Source organism: Corvus kubaryi, unplaced genomic scaffold (assembly GCF_017639235.1).
Source record: "Corvus kubaryi isolate FWS band 111438036 unplaced genomic scaffold, C.kubaryi_AGA036_p1.0 37398, whole genome shotgun sequence".
Taxonomy (NCBI): domain Eukaryota; kingdom Metazoa; phylum Chordata; class Aves; order Passeriformes; family Corvidae; genus Corvus; species Corvus kubaryi.
This window is the reverse complement of record NW_024581137.1, coordinates 46,047,382-46,069,278: the sequence shown is the minus strand read 5'-3', so window position 1 is coordinate 46,069,278 and position 21,897 is coordinate 46,047,382. Positions and strand designations below refer to the sequence as shown.

The 21,897-nt window shown below is 40.6% G+C and overlaps 1 protein-coding gene across 1 annotated transcript; it reads right to left on the bottom strand.

Annotated features, from left to right (window-relative positions):
• Nucleotides 1-3,250: 3,250 nt before the first annotated feature.
• Nucleotides 3,251-21,828, bottom strand: GJD4 (gap junction protein delta 4). The gene is made up of 3 exons (XM_042042897.1): nucleotides 21,751-21,828; nucleotides 7,556-7,691; nucleotides 3,251-4,805 (listed from the first exon to the last, which is right to left on the bottom strand). Exons 2-3 carry the CDS (start codon nucleotides 7,617-7,619, stop codon nucleotides 3,622-3,624), a joined length of 1,248 nt encoding a protein of 415 aa, XP_041898831.1. The 5' UTR covers nucleotides 7,620-7,691; nucleotides 21,751-21,828; the 3' UTR covers nucleotides 3,251-3,621.
• Between the last annotated feature and the right edge of the window lie 69 nt (nucleotides 21,829-21,897).

Here is a 21,897-nt window from a genome sequence, read left to right as displayed (position 1 = left end):
TACTTAGCAAGAGAAGTGCTATGATGCAGTTGAAGATACTAAGAAAACAACACTTTTAAGATATTTTATAATTTTCCAATAAAAATTTTATTTCTTATGTGAAAACTATTTTATCATAGATTTTCTGCTCAGTTCCAACTCTTATTTCCAGGGAGCTCAATTCCTTTCTGTATAGTCTCATGATCAGTACCACATGAGACTGGATGAGAAATGTATCTATCTTATGTATTGTTCCATAAAGCTACCTCAGGGTGCAAGTGACACCTGCACTTGGAGCACAAGCCAAAGCTCCCTGAGGGCAGTTTTAGGAGTATTGTGCTTTCAACCCAACTTTGAAATGCTTTTCTGAAGTAGATAGGTTAAGAAATTATTTAAAGACACAGTGGTAAACATAACAAGCACCTTTTGTAACATTTTTCTGAGTATGTAATAAATTCTGGAAGGACTTACAAAACCAATACCTGAGTTTAAAAGACTAAGTCTTTGTTTAAACAGCAGAAAATCTTGTTGCTTCCTTGCTTTACATCTATCAGTTCTTTTGCTTACTCTACGACATCTAGACATGTCTACAGCACCTCCACATTCAGTGATATTGATTACAAGGAGAAATTAGAGGTCCTCCTCTTTGTTTTATCAAACAGATCTTTTCTGCTATTTTCTCCTCCTCATTGTGGATGCCCCTCCCAACCATCACTTTCCATTTCTTTGAGCTCTGGAAGTTCACAATAGTTCAAACTTCCTTTGCATTTCTTCCCTTGGTCTTCTCTTGCTGGCAAATCCACACAATCTTTGCAATTAATAAATGTGACTTGGAGAATAGTAGTAGAAGACTCTGAGTCATCCCCCTAGGAGTAGGTTGTTGAGGCCAGCTGTTTCTATTCACTCCCCAGGAAAAATCCCATAACAAATTTTTCTCTTTTAACACACAATTTTTATAAACACATTAAGTGCTAATTACACTGACTCTGAATTATGTGTCAATGGGCCCACAAGTCCCAAAATCCACCAGGTTTGCAGAGGAGCAATACAACCCAAAGGCCACAATCTCACAAGAATCTACAGACTAAGGAAGACATTCACTAATTTCACTTTCCATTTCAAACACAAACAGGATCTTTCCAATTTGATGAGACTCTTCAGTCATTACAAAATGTCTAACCAGAGAGAAAAAAAAACCAAACTGTGTCCAGCCACAATGCATTTATTATTTATCCTATTTATATCTCATGCTGTGGGATGAATGCAATAGACTGGATCCACATTTGTTCCTTGCATTCCTTCTCACAGCTGAGAAGATGCAATGAATCATAAAAGGTTTCATTGTTGCAATGTTTTGTCATGGCATGTGTAATCAGCACAGACCCCATTAAAGAGGCTTTGGAGGATGAGAAGTTTAAATAATTAATGTTTTTCTGCCTATGATAAGTTTAATAATTAATGCTGCTTCTACCCTGGAAATGACAAATCACACAACAAGCATGCATGATAAAAGAAACAAACAGAGCTAATAGAGGAGGAAACCTTACTAAGAAGGTAGTAATTAAAAAGGCCTGTAGCCTACCTCAGGATCCCAAAGTACTTTGCTCCTGACCCCAAGAGCAGTTCTGTCTGTCTATTAAGACATCTAATTTTGGGGCAATGCAGAAGAGACAGGATAATTGCTAGTCTTTAGTTTACACATGCAAGAAATGGTACACAGAGGTAATGAGCCTGTCTCGAAGACTTCTGCACCCAGAGGAGAGAAAAGGAAGAATGTGAAAGCTGTTGTCCCTTCATGTCCTGCACATAGGAGCCAGCTCTTGAGTTTTTACAGAAACTTGTTACATGGCAGCCCAAGAGCAAGACTAGATCTGTGTCTGGTCTAAACAGCGCTGTAGCTACTCCAGCTCCAAGCAGTATCTACAAATACCAGTTCTTGACACCATCTGAATAATCTGTTTTGTAAGACACTACCACCAGCACATTTCTCTGGGTACATGCTCCTCCACATCCACTCCCGCTGACGATCTGCAGGTATGTGCAACCTTCAAGCCCCACTGAGTTGTAGATTAAAGAAAATTCATCTCAAGCACTGCTGTGCTGCAGTGCTGGACCACGCTTATGCAAATGAGACAGAACTAACACTGAAGGAAAGCACAAAGCATGACTGTAATAAAATCTTCTGTGATTCACTCAATTTAGATATGTCTTCAAATCATTAGCATTAGAAGACTGTCAGACAAAGAGAGTGAGCACTTTGATATAGACATTGCCACTATATCCTTCTTTCAGGGTAGAAACTATTTCCCTTAAACCCAGGTCTGAGATAATTATATTGTGGGAGAAATAGGTATATCTAGAAAGTGACTCACCTTTAGAGATGCCTAAAAGAGGTCAGGTGACTCATTCCCACCTCCTGAAATTGAGAGCCCAGTGTGACTATATAAGGCTGAGAGGTAGCACCCTGTAGATGTGTCAGTAGCACATTACACCAGGGCACGGTCAGTGGAGCCAGAGCATGGGCACTGCTGCTCAGTCCCTGTCAAGCTGCAGGAGCACTCCCTGACACCCTTCTGGCTCATACCTCCTCGTTGTCTCCTGAACAGTGCTTGAGCACAGGACCATGCCCAACAGCTAATGTGGAGGCAGCCACCCTGTTTTGGAGGCTACTGTAGTTCATAGAATGGTTTGGGTTGGAAGGGACCTTAAAGATCATTTAGTTCCAACCCCCTGCCATAGACAGAGGCACTTTCCACTAAACCAGGTTGCTCAAAGCCCCATCCAACCTGACCTTGAACACCTCCAGGGATGGGGCATCCACAGCTTCTCTGGGCAAACTCTTCCATCTGCCTCACCACCCTCAAGTAAAAACTTTTTTCTTGTATCTGATCCTACTTCACTACTACCTACCCTACTTCAGCTTGAAGCCATTCCTCCTTGTCCCATCACTACATGCCCATGTAAAAAGTCCCTCTCTGCCTTTCCTGTAGGCCCCTCTAGGTACTGGAAGGGGCTATAGTTGAATATCTCAGACATGGTGAGACTGCAGCTGGCATCGGTGTCAGAGAAAGGTCCCGCCCTGGCACTGTTAGCTGGGAGAGGTATTGCCTTCAAGCAGAAAGATCCAAGGGTTTTTACACATTAACACTTTGCTACAAAACAAGTATTTTTATTTTATTCACTGTCTAGTCTTCTTCTTGAATATCCTGTGGGCTTTGAGAATTTACTATGAGGAGATAAATTAAGCTACTGACAGTAGGCAATATACAACTGTGTTTAAAAGCCATATATTTGCTAAGCTCAATCTTTTGCAACAAAACTAAGTTAGAGTAAACAAGTGTTCACATGTACTCCTGGAAAACCAGGTCAGTCACATCAGCAACAGTCCACAGCTTTTTTAAGTCATCTACATGCAGAAAAACATAAAGATGTGATATTTTCTAGAGAACATGTCCCTTAATATAATATCCTTCAAACACTTATCCAAAGTTTTTGCTTCTTTTCTAATGGAGGTACACAGCATTGTAGAGTGTGTCTACAGCATAACCACAGTCAAGGGATTCAGCTGCAGCTCCCTGAAGCCTCTTCATTGATGCAATGATTTGCCCTGTCAAGGTCACAGCATAGTGGTCACTATGCCTTCTATACCCATTCTGACTTTTTTGACCTTAGGCAGCTAGTGCTGCTATAATTTGATTGTGCATCAGGGCTTTTTAGCTCAGCTGAAGGGTAGAATCCCAAAAGCCTGCTCTGAACCACAGAGGAAGAAACTCCAAGAGGAGACTTGATCTGAGGTCTCAAAGCCAGGGCAGCATCTTTAATGAAGTCTTGCTGAAGTCTGGGTCTCACTTGCCTGCAGACAGTTCCTTCATGGTCACTGGCACACAAGGGTTCTTCTGTGCTCTGCTGCTTAACAGCAAGATCTCCTGATACACAGCACTGATTGCTGCTGCTGCTAAGGTTAGTGCTGGCACTTTGCTGAGGGACACCTTCAGGATGAAGAACAGCCTCTTCTTCCTCTTCAGAGAGAAGTGAGCAGGAGGCATCACTGGTCTGATGGCTATTTGCTACTGGGCCATCTTCATTTTGAGGTGGAGAAGACCTGTGCTGTACTGGGGGAAGATGTAAAGTGCACTCCTTCTCTGTGCAGAGGTTTGCCACCAGCTTGTTCTTTTGTTTTCTTGTTGTCATTCTCCGGAGAGCACAGATGAGATCAGCAAGGCTAAGCAGGAAGGACAGACTGCTGACCCCCCAGATGAAAATCATCATGATGGATTTCTCAGTGGGCCGGGAGATGTAACAGTCAACAGTGCTTGTGCAAGGTGAATGGTAGCAGGAAAAGCGGTCAGGAACAAAAAATCCAAAAAGAAAATATTGCACAGCTGCAAAGGCAACCTCAAGTAGGGTTCTAATAAAAAGATGAACGGTATATGCCCCTGAAAAATTAAGGACACTTAGGTTGTCTGCAGCACAATCTACTCTCTTGACAACAGCACTTCTACAGAGCTCCTTCACATCTTTGGGGCTTGATAAACCCTTGTTCCCCTTGCACCTATGCACCAGACAGTGCATTCTTACAATGTACACAGCTACCTTGTGCAAAACATAAATGCTGAATGCAGCATAAGGCAGCAGGATAGACACGGTCTGAATGAGCCAGAATCTGAAGTGAGATACAGGAGAGAACAAGTCATAGCAAACGTTGGAGCACCCTGGTTGCAGGGTGTTGCAGACAAAGCGCTCCTGCTCATCCTGGTAGAGGGGGTAGCCTGCTAACACCACCACTGCCATTCGCAGCAGAATTATCAACAACAGCCAGATCTTTCCTACAAGAGAAGGAAAGGTGAGAAAAAGGGTCAGAGCCTGAGAAGGAAGGCAGGTAATACAGCGATACTTTCTGTACACAAAGCATTTGAAGAAATAGTTTCCCCTCTTATTAGCTCCTCTTTGGCTTTTTTTTGACTGGGACTGAAAATCCAGAGAAAATGTGTAGCTGACATATTCCATAATCTTAGTCTAGATTCAACAATGTAGGAGTTTAACATACAATAAGACATGCCAATTGAAACCTAATGAAAACACTCTGATAAAAAGAGATCAAAACTGACTAAACAATCCCATTTAACTTACAGTTTTTCCTTGCTGTTGGGTTCCTACCCCTGCACCTGAATTTTGTCCTATTTCAATAATACAGATCAGGTAACCCATCTAGATAGAGAAGATTGCTCCATGACACAGTATTTGTTCTTGGTCTTGGCCATGACACTGTATGTAAAGTTTACTATGGCCAACAAAATCTCTCCATTGTGTCTAGAATGGTATTTACCAGCAAGTTATTAATTAGTTATTATTTTTATTATTAGCAAACTTACTCAAAATGTCTACAAATGTGCATTTGTGTGTGGACATGTGTACCCCAGATATTCCTCTCTGTCGCTTCTTTTGTTGCTCTATTTTGGCCATGATTTCCGGCCTTCTTTCACCTCAGTGAGCAGCTTTTCTCCACTCAGACCTAAAGTTCTCTTCTGTCAAACCATTCTATGATCCTATAAAAGTCTAAAACCTTTTCCTGGCAGGATGGAAAGGCTTAAAGATACACCATTCTATTATCAAAAGTTAAAAATGCATTCTGTACAAACACACAGAAAAATTCAACATCTGAAGCTAAGTTTAGTATTTGAATTTCTTATGTTTCCTTTTGAACCCCGTTACAAGTTCCCTATATAGTTTTGAAAAAGTAATTTAATTTAATAATCCCCTACAAGAAAAGAGGGAAAAAACCACTTAAAAATGAAAAGAGGAAAAGAAAAAACCAAGAAAAAAGAATGATAAGATTAATTCTGTTTTAAAGAATTGTTAAGACACCAATTGTAAACACAGGCAGAGAAACAGCAAGCCTCAGTGACTAAAGAGAAGTATATTATACAGAGTTAATGACTGAAATGTACTGAAAATCTCAAGTCATTAATAGTGAATGCACATCTCACAGGCACACAAGGTTTTGTGTGCAATCTGTGAAATAGCACACAATATAAAGGCTTTTTAAAAATCCAGATCATGAAGCATTTTTCTATAAACTATACAATTATTTATAAATAATGTCTTTGAGAATTTTCTTCTATATTTCCCATAAAGCTATTTCCCAGTAGTTGGTGTGAATTTAAAATATTCAAATATTTCTGCAACACTGTGCGATACCTGTTATGGTACTGAACATGCAGTTCAAGTGCCCCCAAAAACCCATTTGTGGCCAATAGACAGATTATGGGCTAGAACAGTAAAACTACACTCTGTAGTGAAAAAGGGTGAAGAATACGTAAGGTTTATGAGAGATCATCAGAGAAACTGCTGCTCCTGGCAAGATAATATATTCTCTAACCATGAATAAATGGAGGCCTTTCCATTTTATTTTTAATCACTTGAGCTGTAGTGGTGGTTTTGCTATGTTTCCAGCTTCCTGTGTTTGCTGGCAGGCTGTACTGTTACTCTCTTTTTGATACAGTGTGGGTCAATAGGAAATGCCAGCTCTACAGAATCTGTCATCTTTAACAAGCCATGTTTCATCCTTAGGTAGCATTTTTTTCTCTGTTAGGACCTCAAAGTGTTTGAAGCTCATTAGTCAATTAGGCTCGAAATACTTCATGCAATTTCACTATCAATTTTTAATTAGAACATGTACAATAGGGAGCGCTGCTTAAGAAAAATCAATGGCTCCTTAGGAAGTAGTTTAGTATGACACACATTTGAGAGATAACCCCTCCATGCATCCCTGTCCCTAAAGACCCAATCTTGATTAAACATACAAGAACAAGCCTCTCCACCAACCCTGCTGGGGCTCAGCTGGATGCTCCCTGCAGTGCATAGCACAAACTACAGCAACTGCTGCATGCAAAGAGTCTTTAAAGGGCCCCTGAAAGTTTTTCCCTGGCTCGCACTTCACTCAAAGTAACCCATGAAAGAGGAACAGCATCTTATTTGAATAATAGGGGTAATAAACCAAACAGTAAACAGTTAGCTAAGGAAAAGACAACAGCATTTTGCTGTGGTTTGGTTGTTTTGGTTTTTTTTTTAATGCAGGTGATCCTTATTTGTTTACAAAAATAAGAGATGAAAAGCAATGATAATTAACCACAATGGTAGTAACCACAAACTTCTTCCTGTAAAAGAGAGTGGGTCTTCCATCCTCTTCTTTAATTTTTTAAATTTGTTACCAAAGTTATTTCATACATCCTACCATTCACTTTATGTAGTATAAGCTCAGCGTTACTACAGTGTTTTTACCATGGTCCCTTCTTCCAGCTGACAGGAAGCCCTGTCATCAATAAGACCCAAATTTGAAAACCTTGCCAGAATATTCTACGCAATGTTCAGGAAAAATCTGTCAGAGAGAGAGAACTAATCTGTTTAACAAGAAAAGAAATACATAAACCTCTTCTATCAGGTATCAAGAAAACAACTTACTGTACAGATCACAGAACCATAGCATGAAATTAAAGTTGATTATCAGTAGGACACTTGGGTGGCTTCGGGATAGGAAGCAGCAAAAGAAAGAACAGAACTCTTTTAAAGTACTTACCTACAATAGTCACATTATAGTTGAGTGTGACAATCAAAAATCCCAGTGAGTCCCAGTGCTCCATGCTTGAACAGACTCAAAACACTTCCAGTTCCTGATATCCTAACAGTTTTGTCATTTCCAAAGGAGATCAGACCTAGACAGGGAAGAAAGGGGGTTTAAAAAAGGGAAGAAAAAATACAAAAGGAAGGAATTTTTGCTAAGGGTCAAGGATAGAAACCAGGAACTCAGCCACAACAATGTGTTGATGAAGGATTATTTTTATGATTTGAACAGGACTGTTGGTTTTGAATATTGGAATAAATCTTCTTCAGGCTTTAACATGTTGTCCTGTAAAAGCTCTAGCTCATCAGATTCAGTTGCTCCTACCTCAGTGTGGATCCTCTGTCCAGGCAACTGCAAGTGGACAAACAACAACAGGAGTGATCTCTGCCATTGTAGACTATTCTTACCCTCCCGGGGCATACCAGCCTCCTGGCATTGCTGAGATACTTCAGTGGTGAAAGACAGGGAGAGAGGAAAAAATAGCATAGACCAGGAAATAACAGAGACCTCTCTGTCTCCCCACAAGAATTGCAGATGAATAAGAGAAGGAAAGGGGATAGAAAAGGATGAGCATCCCTCTGTTTGAAAGACAATTTCAGGTCACTGGAAGCTATCCCATTGAAATTTCCCAAAACCACTTGGTTTCTAAATCAAAACCTCCCTGACAGAAAACCGTGGCCCTGTCAGTCACAGCCACACCAAACTCTCCTCTGTGTGCTGAGCCAGCCAGCAGGCTGAGCCTCCCTGAAGACAAGATGAAAACCATAGGAAGCTTTAAAAAATAAAAATCCTGAGAGTGGGGCTGGTTTTCAAGATGTCTCAAGTCACTTACTTTTAATTTATATCAGTCCTTTCTGCTGAAGCTGTTTGGTACTTCACTCAAACTGCTTGGAGATCACTCAAAAGATCTTAGGGTTGATTGACCAGTGTTCTGACACCCAGGAGCCCTCAGTGGTGGAGGGAGCTCCCCCTTGGAGCAGGATGCCCATGGGGTCAGTGCTCCTTGACAGCAAGTTGCAACTGCACATCATGTCCTGGACATCATGTCCACTGTGCTGTACCCCAGGAAAAAGCAGGGGTGAAAACAAGACTCTCAGCTTTTCATTCCTCACCTCGCTTTTCACTCAAGTTACTTTAGGGTAAATAATTTACCACCATTTTTCACCCACTGTTCAATCCTTTTTGTGATGTTGCTCTGTCCTTTTTAATCTGTGCTGTGGCAGGGACAAACATACTGTGAAAACTTAGTCAGGAAAAAGTAACAATCCCTACAAAAACAGCTGAAGAAGGAGTTTCTGTGTGATACAGCAAGGGAGAAAAGTGATTGCCCGACACCCGTGGGGCACCAACAGCCCAGGCACAGGCTGGGCACTGCAACCCTGCTCGTGTGCTTTCAACCCCTGACTGCTCTGGGGGAGCAAGGGGAGCTCAGAGGGAGCTGTATGGAGATACTGCATGACTCAGGGACACTGCAGATGGGCTGAGCTTTATGACTGAGCACATCTTACCTGGACAAAAGGCAAAACTAATAGTTTTATAAAGAAAAATATAACTGCACAAAGATTTTCTCCCCAGCTCTCTGCTCACAGGCTTTGCAATGCCTTGGCAGAACACACTGAGAGTCCTCTGTGTCATAAGCCCCATCCTAAGGAAACCCTAGAAGTGGGATTTGAAAGATGGCCCTTAAAAACCCTTTCTCTGTTATCTGTGTAAAAAGATTTTTAATTGCAGTAGTAAATACAGAAATTTTATTGGTTTCAGAACTGATTTATGTAGAATATTTGCCAAACAGCCATTTCTTCTGTTACCAAGTTTTATTTATGGTGTGATGATGGTTTTAACTTCATTTACTTACACATACACACACAGACACTTTTTTTTTTTTCTTTTTTTTCTTTAACCAGAGATATGTGTGTGTGAGAAGAATGGGAAGGAAAGAAAGCTGGAGAAAGTCAATAGAGAAAAGATGCAAAGGCCAAGATATGAATTACACTGAGATATGAAGGTATTCCTGGTTAAACACCCTTTGTCAAAAATAAAGTCAGGAATGCCAAGACGGTGGCAGGATATGAATGCTCAGCAGCTGCATCCACACAATAGGCCATAAATTGTCTCTGTCAATATTGTCAGTTAAAATATCCTTGCTTGTCATTGCTGTGAGACCTCTACCATCTGTGTAAGAGGGATAACAGCTAGGAATTTAAGCCCCCAGACTGTTGCCCAAGGAACTATACCAGGCCACAACATCTGATCCCACAGCATGGATGCACTGAGATAGGATGGCCCATTTTTTCCTAAAAGAAAGCAGGCACCCTCCAGAGTCACAGTGCAGCTTAGTTTAGGTCAAAAAGCTTGAATCATATTTTAGCTTTTTCAGACAACTTTAGCTTTTTTTTTTTTTTAGCTTCTCTAGACAGATCCCATCTCACTTGAATCCAGTGCTTCTCCTTTCCATGGTGTTGATGCCAAAAAGTTAAAACCTAAGGCACCATTTCGTCCTCTTCCCAAGCCTCTGTCATCAGTCCAAATGTGGGCTCCAGTCTGTGGTGGTTGTCATAAAGTGCTTGGTCTCCACAAAACCATAGACTTTAGTTTCCTCACCCTTTGGCTCAGCACTATCTTTCAGGCCACAGTTCCCATCTGAAGATTTTCCACATCATAGTTGAAGATATTCACCATACAATCTCCTTTGTTTATTATTTATCTTTACCTGTTCCCTGTATTCCCTGTTGGTCTGTAAAGACTATAATGAAATAGGGAGAGCAATATTACAGACATGGATGTAGCAGCAGCAGGACCTCAGCTCTTCAGCGCCACCAGTAGGTTTGGCACCATCTCCCTCATCAGAGGATGGGCATGCAGTGCACAGCCCCCATCACCTCACACACAATCCAGTTCCAGAATCTCACAAACAACTCTTCCCAGCCTAGAAAGCTGTCAAATCTGTGGACTTGCACTGCATTCTAGTCAAAAAGAGAGGCAGGTAGAAAACACTGACATTGTATTGGGTAAAGTTAAACTTTGAAACCCAGCAGTACCTCATCCCATCTGATTTTGGGAAGGGCCCTAAAAGCCACTGGAAAGCTTTCAGAGACAAACAATGAAACATAAGAAGACACAATTAAATCTATTTTAAAGTTCACAACTGCTGTCCACATTTATAACCCCTTACCACAGGTCTAGGGCTTGATCCTGCAAAAATTCACAGATGTGACTCCATCACTGTGAGAGACCCACTGAAACATTTTGAACTGCTGGAACTGCATCTCACTGCAGCGTGGACCTGTGCCACATCTCTAGGCTTAGACCTGGCTTACTTCACACAAAGCAAAGACACTTCAGCTAGTCCTTGGCTCAGAATGACATCCAGAGGGAAGGCAGAGTTAGCTTGAACTCACTTCAGGATCAAATCAGTCACCTGAAGGGTGCCACAATCTACATCACACATCAAAAAAACTCCCAGAAAATAGTCATTCCTCTGGCATAGAAAACCCCAAACCTGTCAGTCTGACCCAGTCAAGACCTACACTAATGACACCTAAGTGCAGTGAAGTGGGAGTTACAAAGGGAGACTGCACCCTGCACAGCATGTGGCGACGAAGCAACTTTTCTCTACCAATTTAATTAATGTTAAGGAAAAATGGGTCAGCATAGCAGTTTCCCTAACAGAGAAAGGGATCTGACATTTCAATCCAGGTTCGTTGGCAGATTATAATTTAAGAAAGAAAAAACACAGATGCATCTCTTTTAAAGTCTAATTTTAAATTCTACTTAGAACTTTTCTAGCAAGAATTATATATATTAGTGATAAATCTTGCAGTAAATCTAGCTCTTCTGGAGGTGATTTGTATATGGGAGAGGTTGCGGAATCTATTTGGAAGGGACAGCACACATTAAAAGGCAATTTATCTTGATGGCCTTGTTTTTAAAATTTGTGAAATACAGCAGAAGAGGGAGAGAAAGAAACAAGCTAGACGTGAAGGACAACAGCAAAGTAGTGGGAAAAGCTGTCCAGACCAAATGCTCTGTTTAAGACATATGTGGTACACACACGTACGTAAACATGCCAATCTTCACAGCACACACACAGACAAGGAGCCAGCACGGCCTGGAAAGCCCTTTGCTTTACACAGGCACATGCAGCACTGCACACTTTGCATTCCCTGGGACTTCTGTCCAGCTGCCACTCAGGTATTGCTGCAGGGAAATATGTTTGAAAGCAGCGTGTGCCCAGAAGAGCCACTGCAGCTATTCAGAAATGGAGAAGGCAAGGCAATCACAGCTCCAGCTTTTGAGCCTACACACTGAGGTAGGGGAGAAGTGAATGTTTTCCATCATGAACTATTCAGTGGGGAGCTTAAACAACATGCTCCTCCTCCCCACTGCTCAGCCTCTAACCCATCAGTCCCCAGAAATGGCAGAGTTCAGGGCAAGGAACAGAAATTCTCAACAGATGTGCCTCCCTCTTCTCCATCTCTTCCTGCCTTCCATTCCCAGGGAGGAGCTTCATGCACATGTGCTCAAATGTACATAAATGGCCATGCATGTGTGTCTGAAACAGCGCAGAAGGACATCCAGAACAGTGAAGTTCAGCTCATTTTTTAACTGCTCATATGGATTGGACTCAACCTCGCTGACTTCCACACCAGCTCGGTCCTCTCGGACACTTAAGCCTGATGCCTCGGTGCCTCACACATGTGTTGTCTCACTGTTCCTCTACTAATTTAGTAAATCTGAAAAAAACCCTGTGTTTTACTGCATGCTCTTAGGGATTTAGACCATTCTCCTACATTGTCTCAAGCAGAGCCCCTTATTCTAAATATTTGAATATTCAGAAAGGTCATATTTCTAAAGGGAACCTGCTTCTAAGAGGACGACAAATGGAAAAAGCAGCTCTTCTTCAGACTTTGGTTCAGCAACTTCCCAGCTACTCAACCAAGAATTTTGAACACTTCAAGGCAGATATGAAGGAAAATTAAGTAAAAGAAAATATATTCTCATTCAGGAGCTCAGGGCCAATTTCTGCAAAAGCATTTAATTTACTAAGGAGTAAAAGTACAAAGTGAGTCCATTGGATTTTCAAAAGCACATTATTATCTGGTTAGCTCCCACTGAAATAGGTAGCTACAAGAGCACATGACATTATTACTGAAATTTGCTCTACTGTAACACAAAAAAGATCTTGTATAAGAGAGATTCCAGCTCCTTTTTAAATTTTGCACTTAACATTTGACACTGAGCTTTGCACTTTCCTTCTTCACAGTGCCAAATGCAAAACTGAAGGTTTGGAATGTTTAAGGATCCTGTATTTTATGAGGAAGCAGGTGATTTCATGTTTCATTAGTCCCCAACACCTGGCACTAAGGAGTTCTTCCCTCAAGCAGGTCTACACCTAGCAATGGTCAGGCAGGCAAAAAGCATGGTGAGCTGATACTATGGGAATTGTTTAATTATAAAAAATACCTTAGGTAATTGGGAAACAGATTTCATAATAAACAGAATACGGCAAGAATATCTTTGGCTCACCATGCTTTAAATTTAATACTTTGTTTCTAAGTATGAATATTGCTAGAGCTGTGGAGATCAAACATCCCTGTTTGCAACACGCACAACAAAAGGGGTTACTGTGTTGGTTCTTCATTTCAGTAAATAAATCTGTCATCTTAGATTTAACATACAGGCAGCCACTGTGGATTTAAAATAAGAGTTCTTTACACCTTCTTGTATTTCATGGCTGATCATTTTAAGAAACAAACCCTATACTGTTGTCTCTGTTATTCAACACTGACACTGCTCTTTCTTTCACCACGGACAGATGCACTGCAACTACGTGGTCATTAAACCAAGCACAGGGGAAAAGGCTAAACTAACACAGACATGAAAGAGGGAAATGAAAAGAGAAATGGGATTTTTTCCCCTCTAATTCACACACAGCTTAAACTTCAGGAACCACTGCAGGCAGTACTGACTGTAGATTTCTTCCCACATGTGAAGAAATGTCATTTTCAAGTCAAATGCATTCCTATGCAGAAGTCAACAAGTATATTCTATTAAATCTCATCTACATCTCGAAAATATGGCTTTAAATAAATAAAAGCTGTATCCTGTGCATAATCAAATCCTTATCCAGAAGAGTATTTCTGTCTAAAAAGAATGTGCACATCTATAATACTCTTTCATAATGAGGAATTTTGATCTTCAGCTGTGTTTAAAGAACAATGAAGGGAAAAAACTAATTATTCCTCATAGTTGCTACTCACAACTTACCAGAGAAAAGAATTATTACATTTCTTGCATCAATATCAGGATGTACAACTTATGTACAACACATAATTGAGTTTATGCACCTCACCTTTATGAGATGCACATCACCTTATGGTTTTATGAGGTTTGTTTTGCCCTCTGCCCCAAACCTTTGCTTTACATTACAGTCCTACCATGCCAGTTGCCTACAGTTTCCATGGTTTCTGCCTTGTTTTCTTCCAAGAGCCATTTTTAATAATCATTGCTAATGAACTCAACACATACTGGAAGTTTAACAAGGAATTCCCTTGTTAAACTGCAATAGTATTCCATAGTATTCATATTCTCTGTGTTCTATCCACCAGGATTTTTTGTTATAACACAAAAGCATCATAAAATTCAGCTCAATGGTTCAGTCCTTAGCAAAATTAATAGGAGTTCAACACCCAACTCTCATCCATTCCTTGGAAATTTTTACCACAACCTAAAAACGGTAACATGAATCTTGAAGGATTTATTCTGATGTTTTAGAGAGCAGAGGAAAATAGACAGGAATGACCAAGAATGGATTTCCCCACAGGACCCATCCCCAAGGCAGGCTGGGGACACACCAGGACTGCTCCATTGTCTGGAGCAGCTCACGATGTCGTCCAGAGGCAGGGAAATCTCACACGATGGATAAATGCACTGGCAAACATCCCACTGGGGTCAAAGCAGAGAGCAGCAAGATTTTGCTAGGAAGGTAAACCACAGCAGAAATTGGGAAAAACATCAATTTAGGTCCTGTTTGTTTGTGATAGTCTGACAGTCTATTTTCCATGAAACAGCAGGGATTACTGATTATGCTCCGTTTACTTACCCATCACTTGCACGGCACCTCAGCCTCTCCGTTTGCTGTGCCCAGCACAAACACAGAATAATTTCTACACTTGCTCTCCTTCAGATTTTTTCCAAAGGTAGTTCCCCCCCAGAACTGAGAAATATCTCCAGCCAACCAAGCTTTGCCTCAGCACACCTTTCAGAACACCTGGGTAAAGCAATTTTGTCACTCCAAGATATCAAATAGCTTCCACCGAAAATTCTTTCAGTACCAGTAACAGAAATGAAATTTTATTACGATGGCAAGGCATGAACACAGCACACAAAGACAAAATAGAACGATTAGCTCAATCTTTCTGCCTCCTCTGCATTATGACAAATACTTTGCCACTTCAATCTAACCTACAAAATTGTTACCAATTACTGTGTTCCTGCCACTATTACAAATTATATTAGTTCTTTTAACTGGCCACAGATATTTATGGATATATTCCTTTGTGACCTGTATTGTGTCTCCTAACTGCTGTTACTACTTCAGTTTCTCCTGTTCTTTCCCCCCATGTTTTCCATTTTGCTGCTTTCTCTTTTGGCTGCCTTCACTTCCCTTCCTGGGGAAAAAATATTTAGGCTATCCAAAAACACTTAAGAAACAACTCAAAGAACAGTTGTTTAAGTACCCAAACGATTTGCCAATGATGCTTTCATTTCTGGGGAAACAATCCAATAAATCACCAAACAATCATGGTATATGATATACCTGCATTCCTGAATAAACTGTACATAACAAAGGAACTTATGCCGTATTTATTTATATATGAGATGATCGACCTTTCTTTCAATGGCCACATTCATTTATATTAAAAATACAGAATTTAGAAGATCTTACAACTTTGAAATTTAGCATGAGTGCTTCAGGACATGCTTAAACTGCATTCCCCCACAGGAATACTGTGGTTTCTCACACAGAAAGAGTCAGGAAGATAAAGTTTTTCATTTTAATGTTACAGCTACTCATGCATTGAGTAATGCTCCCTTTAGAGGTTTGTGGCAGGATCCCCCAGACTCCTGTTTCTGATCTGCAGGAATTCCTGTCCCAGGTTGCAATGCTCAGAGAGGCAACAGCAATTTTCAGTTCAAGTAATGTGGCCCCCTACCGTTCCTTCCTGCCTTCAGCAATTATATGATTCATCCCTCAGGTTTAGGGGTTTCAACTCTCCTAATGTTGATAAAGTAACCTGAAGTCCCTAAGAGCGCCTCAGGCAAGCTCAGCGTTTCAGTTCAGCTCTGCCTCTGCTCTCAGGGCAAGTATTGTCACACAAGTGTGTGATGAGACTTCCATCTTGCCTGGCCACTGATTTAATGCACAAACCTCACTAAATACACTGCTGAAGTATGTGCAGATATACCAACAAAACCAGGTCAGGCTGGAAGGGACCCTGAACAACCCGGTCTAGTGGAAGATGTCCCTGCCCATGGCAGGGGGGTTAGAGCAAGATGATCTTTAAGGTTCCCTTCTGACCCAAACCATGCTATGATGGCTACCAACTATCTGTGCAATCTAAGAGAGGCATTGCTGCTAATGCAAATATCACCTACTGCAGCACAGAGGAGGCCCAATTAGGTGTGTTTAAAAATGCCAGGAGCTCTGTCCAGCAGGCAGATCCCAAGACACTGGCACAGCCTGCAGTGACAGGTACAGCACAGGGGGAGGCCAGGCAAGATGCAGAGACTGATGCATGAGATCCATGCAGGGAAAAACAGCTGCAAATCTGTGTTAGGTGAGAGATGCACTGGGGCTGCCCAGTCACACAGACCCAATTTCACTTAACTTTGTCCTGTACATATACACTTGAGAACACAAACCAGTGCAGACCCACAGAATTCAATCATTTCAATGCCCAGAGTGGAAGCTCAGGCTTGTGGCTGCAAGGACGAGGGTAAGGAACTTGTGGGGTGGGAAGCCTGAGTTCCTCACCTACTTGCTGAGCTTGGGTGCTGACTCAGCCCAAGGGCACTTTTCCACTGCCCCGAGAGATCCTCATCCCTCACTCTCCTGTATCAGCCACCATTTTACATTGCATTTCAGCCTGACTTCCCTGAGAATGCACCTCAGGTCTTAAAGGGCTGATGGGGCTGGGGCTTTCTGTTCAAATCCTGAGCAATCCTGCATTCAGAAGAACACAGGACACTTGGCAACAGATGCTGAAACTGTTCCTAAGGACACTTTATGAAGAAGAAAAGCTGAGGAAGACAGATACTAGAGTCTGCTCTAATTTTTTTTCTCTAATTGTTAGAAATCAAAGCTACAGTTTTCTTTTGTTCTCTGCATCCCCAATCCTCTGAAGCTCTCAGATTATACTGAAAGTACTGTAAATTTGTAAAATTTCTTATAAATATTGGAAAATTGTAGAAATTTCATTGTTCACGTAACAGGATGAAGGGGACAGGGCAAAAACCTGCAATCTTGTATAGCTGGATTTACCTATTCTTAGTTAAGTCAAAGAATCCAGATAAATGCATTCCTCAGACGGCAAACAACAGGTTTAAATGACATCTTAAATAATTGCTTTTTCTATTAGCAAGTGCCACAGAAATTCCTTATCTAATGCAATTAAAACCAAAAATAAATGCTCACATGCATACTTTTACTGAGATGTCCAGGGAAATTTAGCTCAACTCCGAAATTATAAAAAAAAATCTGAAATGGAAAAATTAAGGTGCTGATTTGCTATATATTTCAGAGTAAATTTAAAACTGATTGCTTGCCCTGGTTCCTTTTTCTAAGAGAAAATTATTTTAGAAAAGGTTAAGGGAAAATGTCGCAGCTGGGAATCAGATATCTGAGCACAGAGTTTCAGCTAACACATGGTTCAGCTATTTGCACTCTTTAAGGGGCAGAACAACTTTGTTCTGCCACATGCCAGCAAAACAGAGCAGAACAAAAAAAGCCTTTCTGATGTACCACAATGACAGGCCACCACAGAAAAGCAATGATTTCACAGTCTAGATTTCTCACAGGTCAGAAACACTGACAGTTGTTCTCACTGAGATCCATGATTAAATGGGGAAGCAGAAGAATCAGGCCGGCCCTTTGTTCGCTGAAGCTCGGTGTCAGGGTGACATGACCACAATTTCTCTAGATGAAGTCAGTACTGTCGCTTTATGCCTTGTAGTGTTTATTTCTGTTCAGCTGAAGGAACCATTGATCCAAAGCCTTAAATCAGGCAGATCTGGAAGATCACTCTACCTGACAGCATTTGAAATTATCAAGATACACCCAACTATTTTCCTAAGTTACAAGAATCATTCCTCTAGTTTCTCAGAGGACAGACTGAGAATAGGTGCCCTATAAAGCACTGCTAGAGAAGACATTCAGACTGTGGATTCATTCCTATGGCAAAGTGTAAGGTACGTACCTGTTGGCAATAATAAGTTAAACTTTACAAATGCTGGTGGTGATTTACACATTTAAACCATTCTCACTTTTGTGCAAAGCAACTATGTAAGCTGGAAGATAATTTTCCATCTCTGTTCAAAACTCTGCTAGGTCTAATGCAGAACTACTGTAACTACAATGGAATCAGGGTTGCGTTGTTATTACCTGGATGGGGGGGAGGTTGTTCTCTGCAATTCTTCTCACCTTCCCAACCTGTGACTTCAGAAGTGTGACTGACATGTACTGAGAGTTGTCACAAGCAGGCGACTCTCCTTACTTAATGTTCATAATGATGAAGCCCCACAGCCACATCAGGTTACCTCCTGCAGCTTTTGTTCTTAACGGGAACTCTCACTACTTTTTTTTTTTAGCTTTTTTGGTAAAGTCCACCTTCAAGTATTACTGATTATATTCTAATACTTGACAATGTGTACTAAGCTTTTGCCTACACAGGACAACCTTTTACTGGAAGGCCACAAAAGGAAAAGGATGTTATTATGTAAGTAAGGTGACCACCAATACTTTCCAAACACAAACGATTGTGTATCGACACCAAGATAGTTCTGCCATTCTAATGCTTGCTGTTCAAGATTATTTGGTGAATGTATTTTACATGCTCTTCTGTACCATTTTGCTCAGTACAGCCTGGTCTTCCTGCTCCTCAGATCTATGGCAAAACACTCTGCATATCCTGTTCCATTAATCCCTTAAACACTTTGCCCAAGAAATTTAACACCATCACACTTCTCAAAGTATCATCAATGCCTACTGGTATTGATGGCACAGAAGACACAAATGCATTTCCCCATCTTTATTTCCTGGATTATTTAATTGTGCCTCACAGCCCTTCTAGCACACCAATCCCCAACTTTTTGGCCTCTCCTTCTTCTACAGTAGAATGCTTCATTTGCCTGAAATACGTGAAAGAGAAGTATGTGGCCACAGCATGATGTGTATTGTTTAAAGACAGCAAAGATATCACACCTGCCAGTTCCCAAGACATTGTTTCCATGGAGAATAATTTATATTAACATCTAAAATACAGGGGCATGAAAACCCAGAGCAGTGAAGCAAGAAAACCTACAGCTAAGAGAAGAATTAGCTCTATATTTGCTATGGAATCTCTTACATGAAGGTGATGTCTCACTCTAATGCCTGTTTAGAGAAGACCTCATGTTACGTCAAGTCTTCATCTGCTTTTTGAGGATTCACTTCACTGCCAGTCAATTCAAAGGGGTGGCAGTGCTAGTTCCAGAGATTTTCCAGCTTCAAAGTTTTACTGCACTAGTTACCACAGTACCCAGTCTGTCAGAGATGCAAGGAAAAAAGTCCGAAACTAAATTAAGTACATTAAGTAAATGATGTAAGTATATTGAGAAATTCTGTTTTACAAAATACCATTTTTGACATTTTGTTGTTATTTGCTGCTCTCCATCTGTAGAGACCATTGACATCTTGAGCTTTACAAACTCTTTATAGAGATTCTGGACAACTCATACGTATACAGTCACATTTCATCACACCAAGAAGCTTGCTTAGCATATCTTCACCAAACATCTCCAGGTGTAACAGCTGAAAGGCTCTGCTGATAATACTGCAACACATTACACATGGTGTAAAGGACATGAAAAAAACAACTCTTTTTTCATGCCAAATTGCATCAGGTCAATTATTCTAGAAGGAACACAAGAAACACAGTTTATTAATACAGTCTATTTGTACTGCTCTGTCACCTGCCTTTCTTCAATTTGCCATCCTGTTGCTTCTTTCTTTAGTGGGAAGAGCCCACTGATCTAGGCCAGGCAACAGAAATAACCTCAAGCCTGGCTTTCTTGGCTATCATCATAGAAAGGTTTGATTTGGAAGGGACCTTAAAGATCATTTAGTTTCAATTCTCCTGCCATGAACATTTCCAGGGACAGGGCATCCACAGCTTCTCTGGGCAACTTTTCCAGTGCCTCAAAGCCCTCAATGCATTCAGTCCTTTTCAAGCTGTAGTTCTGCGATTCACCAGTTACTTTTCATGGATTCTCACAAGAATTCATCTCGCAAGGTTCACACACACACACACACACACACAATTAAACTATCCAGCATCATAATCTATGTCTGCTATCACTATTGTTTTCCTTATGAGCAGCAGCTTTTCTTCTAAATCTTGTTTCTCTTTTTAAAGCATTTTCTCTTAACAGTGGTCGCTACATATCTCCCATCATTATCTTTAGTTTATGCAGCTCAGAGTCTCACCAGTTCCGTGGTTTCCTTGAGATGGAGTTCAGATGAAGAGAAGAAAGACAAAAACAGCACAAAGACACTTACTGCACTTTGGGAGTAGATACATTTCCATGTACATCTAGGTGCATTCACACAGGTATGTTTGTGTTTATAGTTGAGCTGATTTCTCAGAACGCATCAGAGACACTGAGTGGGAACTTCACTACAGAGTAGGCAAATGTTGTCAACAACTGCCAATTCAAGTAAAAAAAATTCTGATTACAGAAAAATGTGTTTTACACAGAAGTAAGGGAAGTGCTAAAAGCTACGCTGAGTGAATTCCACATGAAGACCAAGAAAAAGCAGAGAACAACATGGGTCTGCAGTGCATGTGCAGCACTTCAGTTAGGAGTTTAAACATGTCACTAGAAAGTGAAATGCTCATTACCAACTCAGGATGATTGCAAATAATTTGTTGCTTCAGGTGCTAAGATTTTGGGGTTTTTTTCTGCTCTTTCAGTTCCTCTATCCCCTCCCACATACTGCTATTTTTATATATAGCCAACACTAACAGATGTCATTTTGTCATCTGCCACCATCACCCTTTTCTGATGAGGTTTTTGTTACTTCTCATCTTTATATTATAGCTAAGGTTTCTGGCATTAGGGGAGCTGGAGAGAAAGGTGTTAAAACACAAAGTCTTAGTTCAGACTATCTAAAAGTAGACAGTAATTATGCAACATATGCTAATTTCTGAAAGACCCCAACTAAACAAAACCATTACCAAGCTATAGGATGGGAGTTTGTATGTTTTTAGCAATAAAATATGTGTACCATTTGAAGAACCAATTTGGTTTGTGGCAGGTGGAAACAGGTGATTTGACTCTTTTGGTTATGCACTTTATCCCACGACTCCAGTGCTCTCAGTCCCACGTGACAGTGTCTGTCAGAATTACATACGTTACTGACAAACAATGAAATACAGCAAATCCCATATAAACAGGTCTGCAGGTAGAAAGAGGAATTAGGGAAACAACTCTGGGCTGCATACGGATGCATGATTAAAACCCTTACAAGATGCCTTTTTCAAATATTGATCCAATTATCAATACATAAATGACAAACAAGTGGCCCACTGGCTCAACATATAAAAATAATTCATTAAGACAACGATGCTTGAAGGGACAGGTTTATTATATCTCCTACACCTGTTCATTTCTGAGCCGGTGACCAAAGCAATAATGAAAACCTTAATCCAGAAAACATTTACAGCAAAACACAATGTATTTGTGCTGTTAATTAAAATGCTATATGGTTCTCCTCCCTTCTTATATCTTCAGTGATTCTCTAACTTTGCAATGGTATTTTCCATATAGTAATGCTGAAAAAACTACACTAAACACAACATAATCCTAAATAATAATTAATTTTTAATTACCTGGTATAGAATACCTTGCAAACAAAAGACACTTTTCAGATTTACTGACAGGTACTGTATTTTTTGGCAACCCTGGAACAAACCAGAAGAAAAAGCAAAGAATTATTCTATAACCATGAGGGAAAGAAACATCCATCTAAACGCAGA

Excerpts from the sequence above, each read along its gene's own strand:
- GJD4 (XM_042042897.1), bottom strand. The coding sequence starts at position 7,619 with ATGGAGCACTGGGACTCACTGGGATTTTTGATTGTCACACTCAACTAT. Across the intron at positions 4,806-7,555 it reads CTATAATGTGACTATTGTAG|GAAAGATCTGGCTGTTGTTG; the intron begins GTAAGTACTTTA and ends CTTCTCTTGTAG.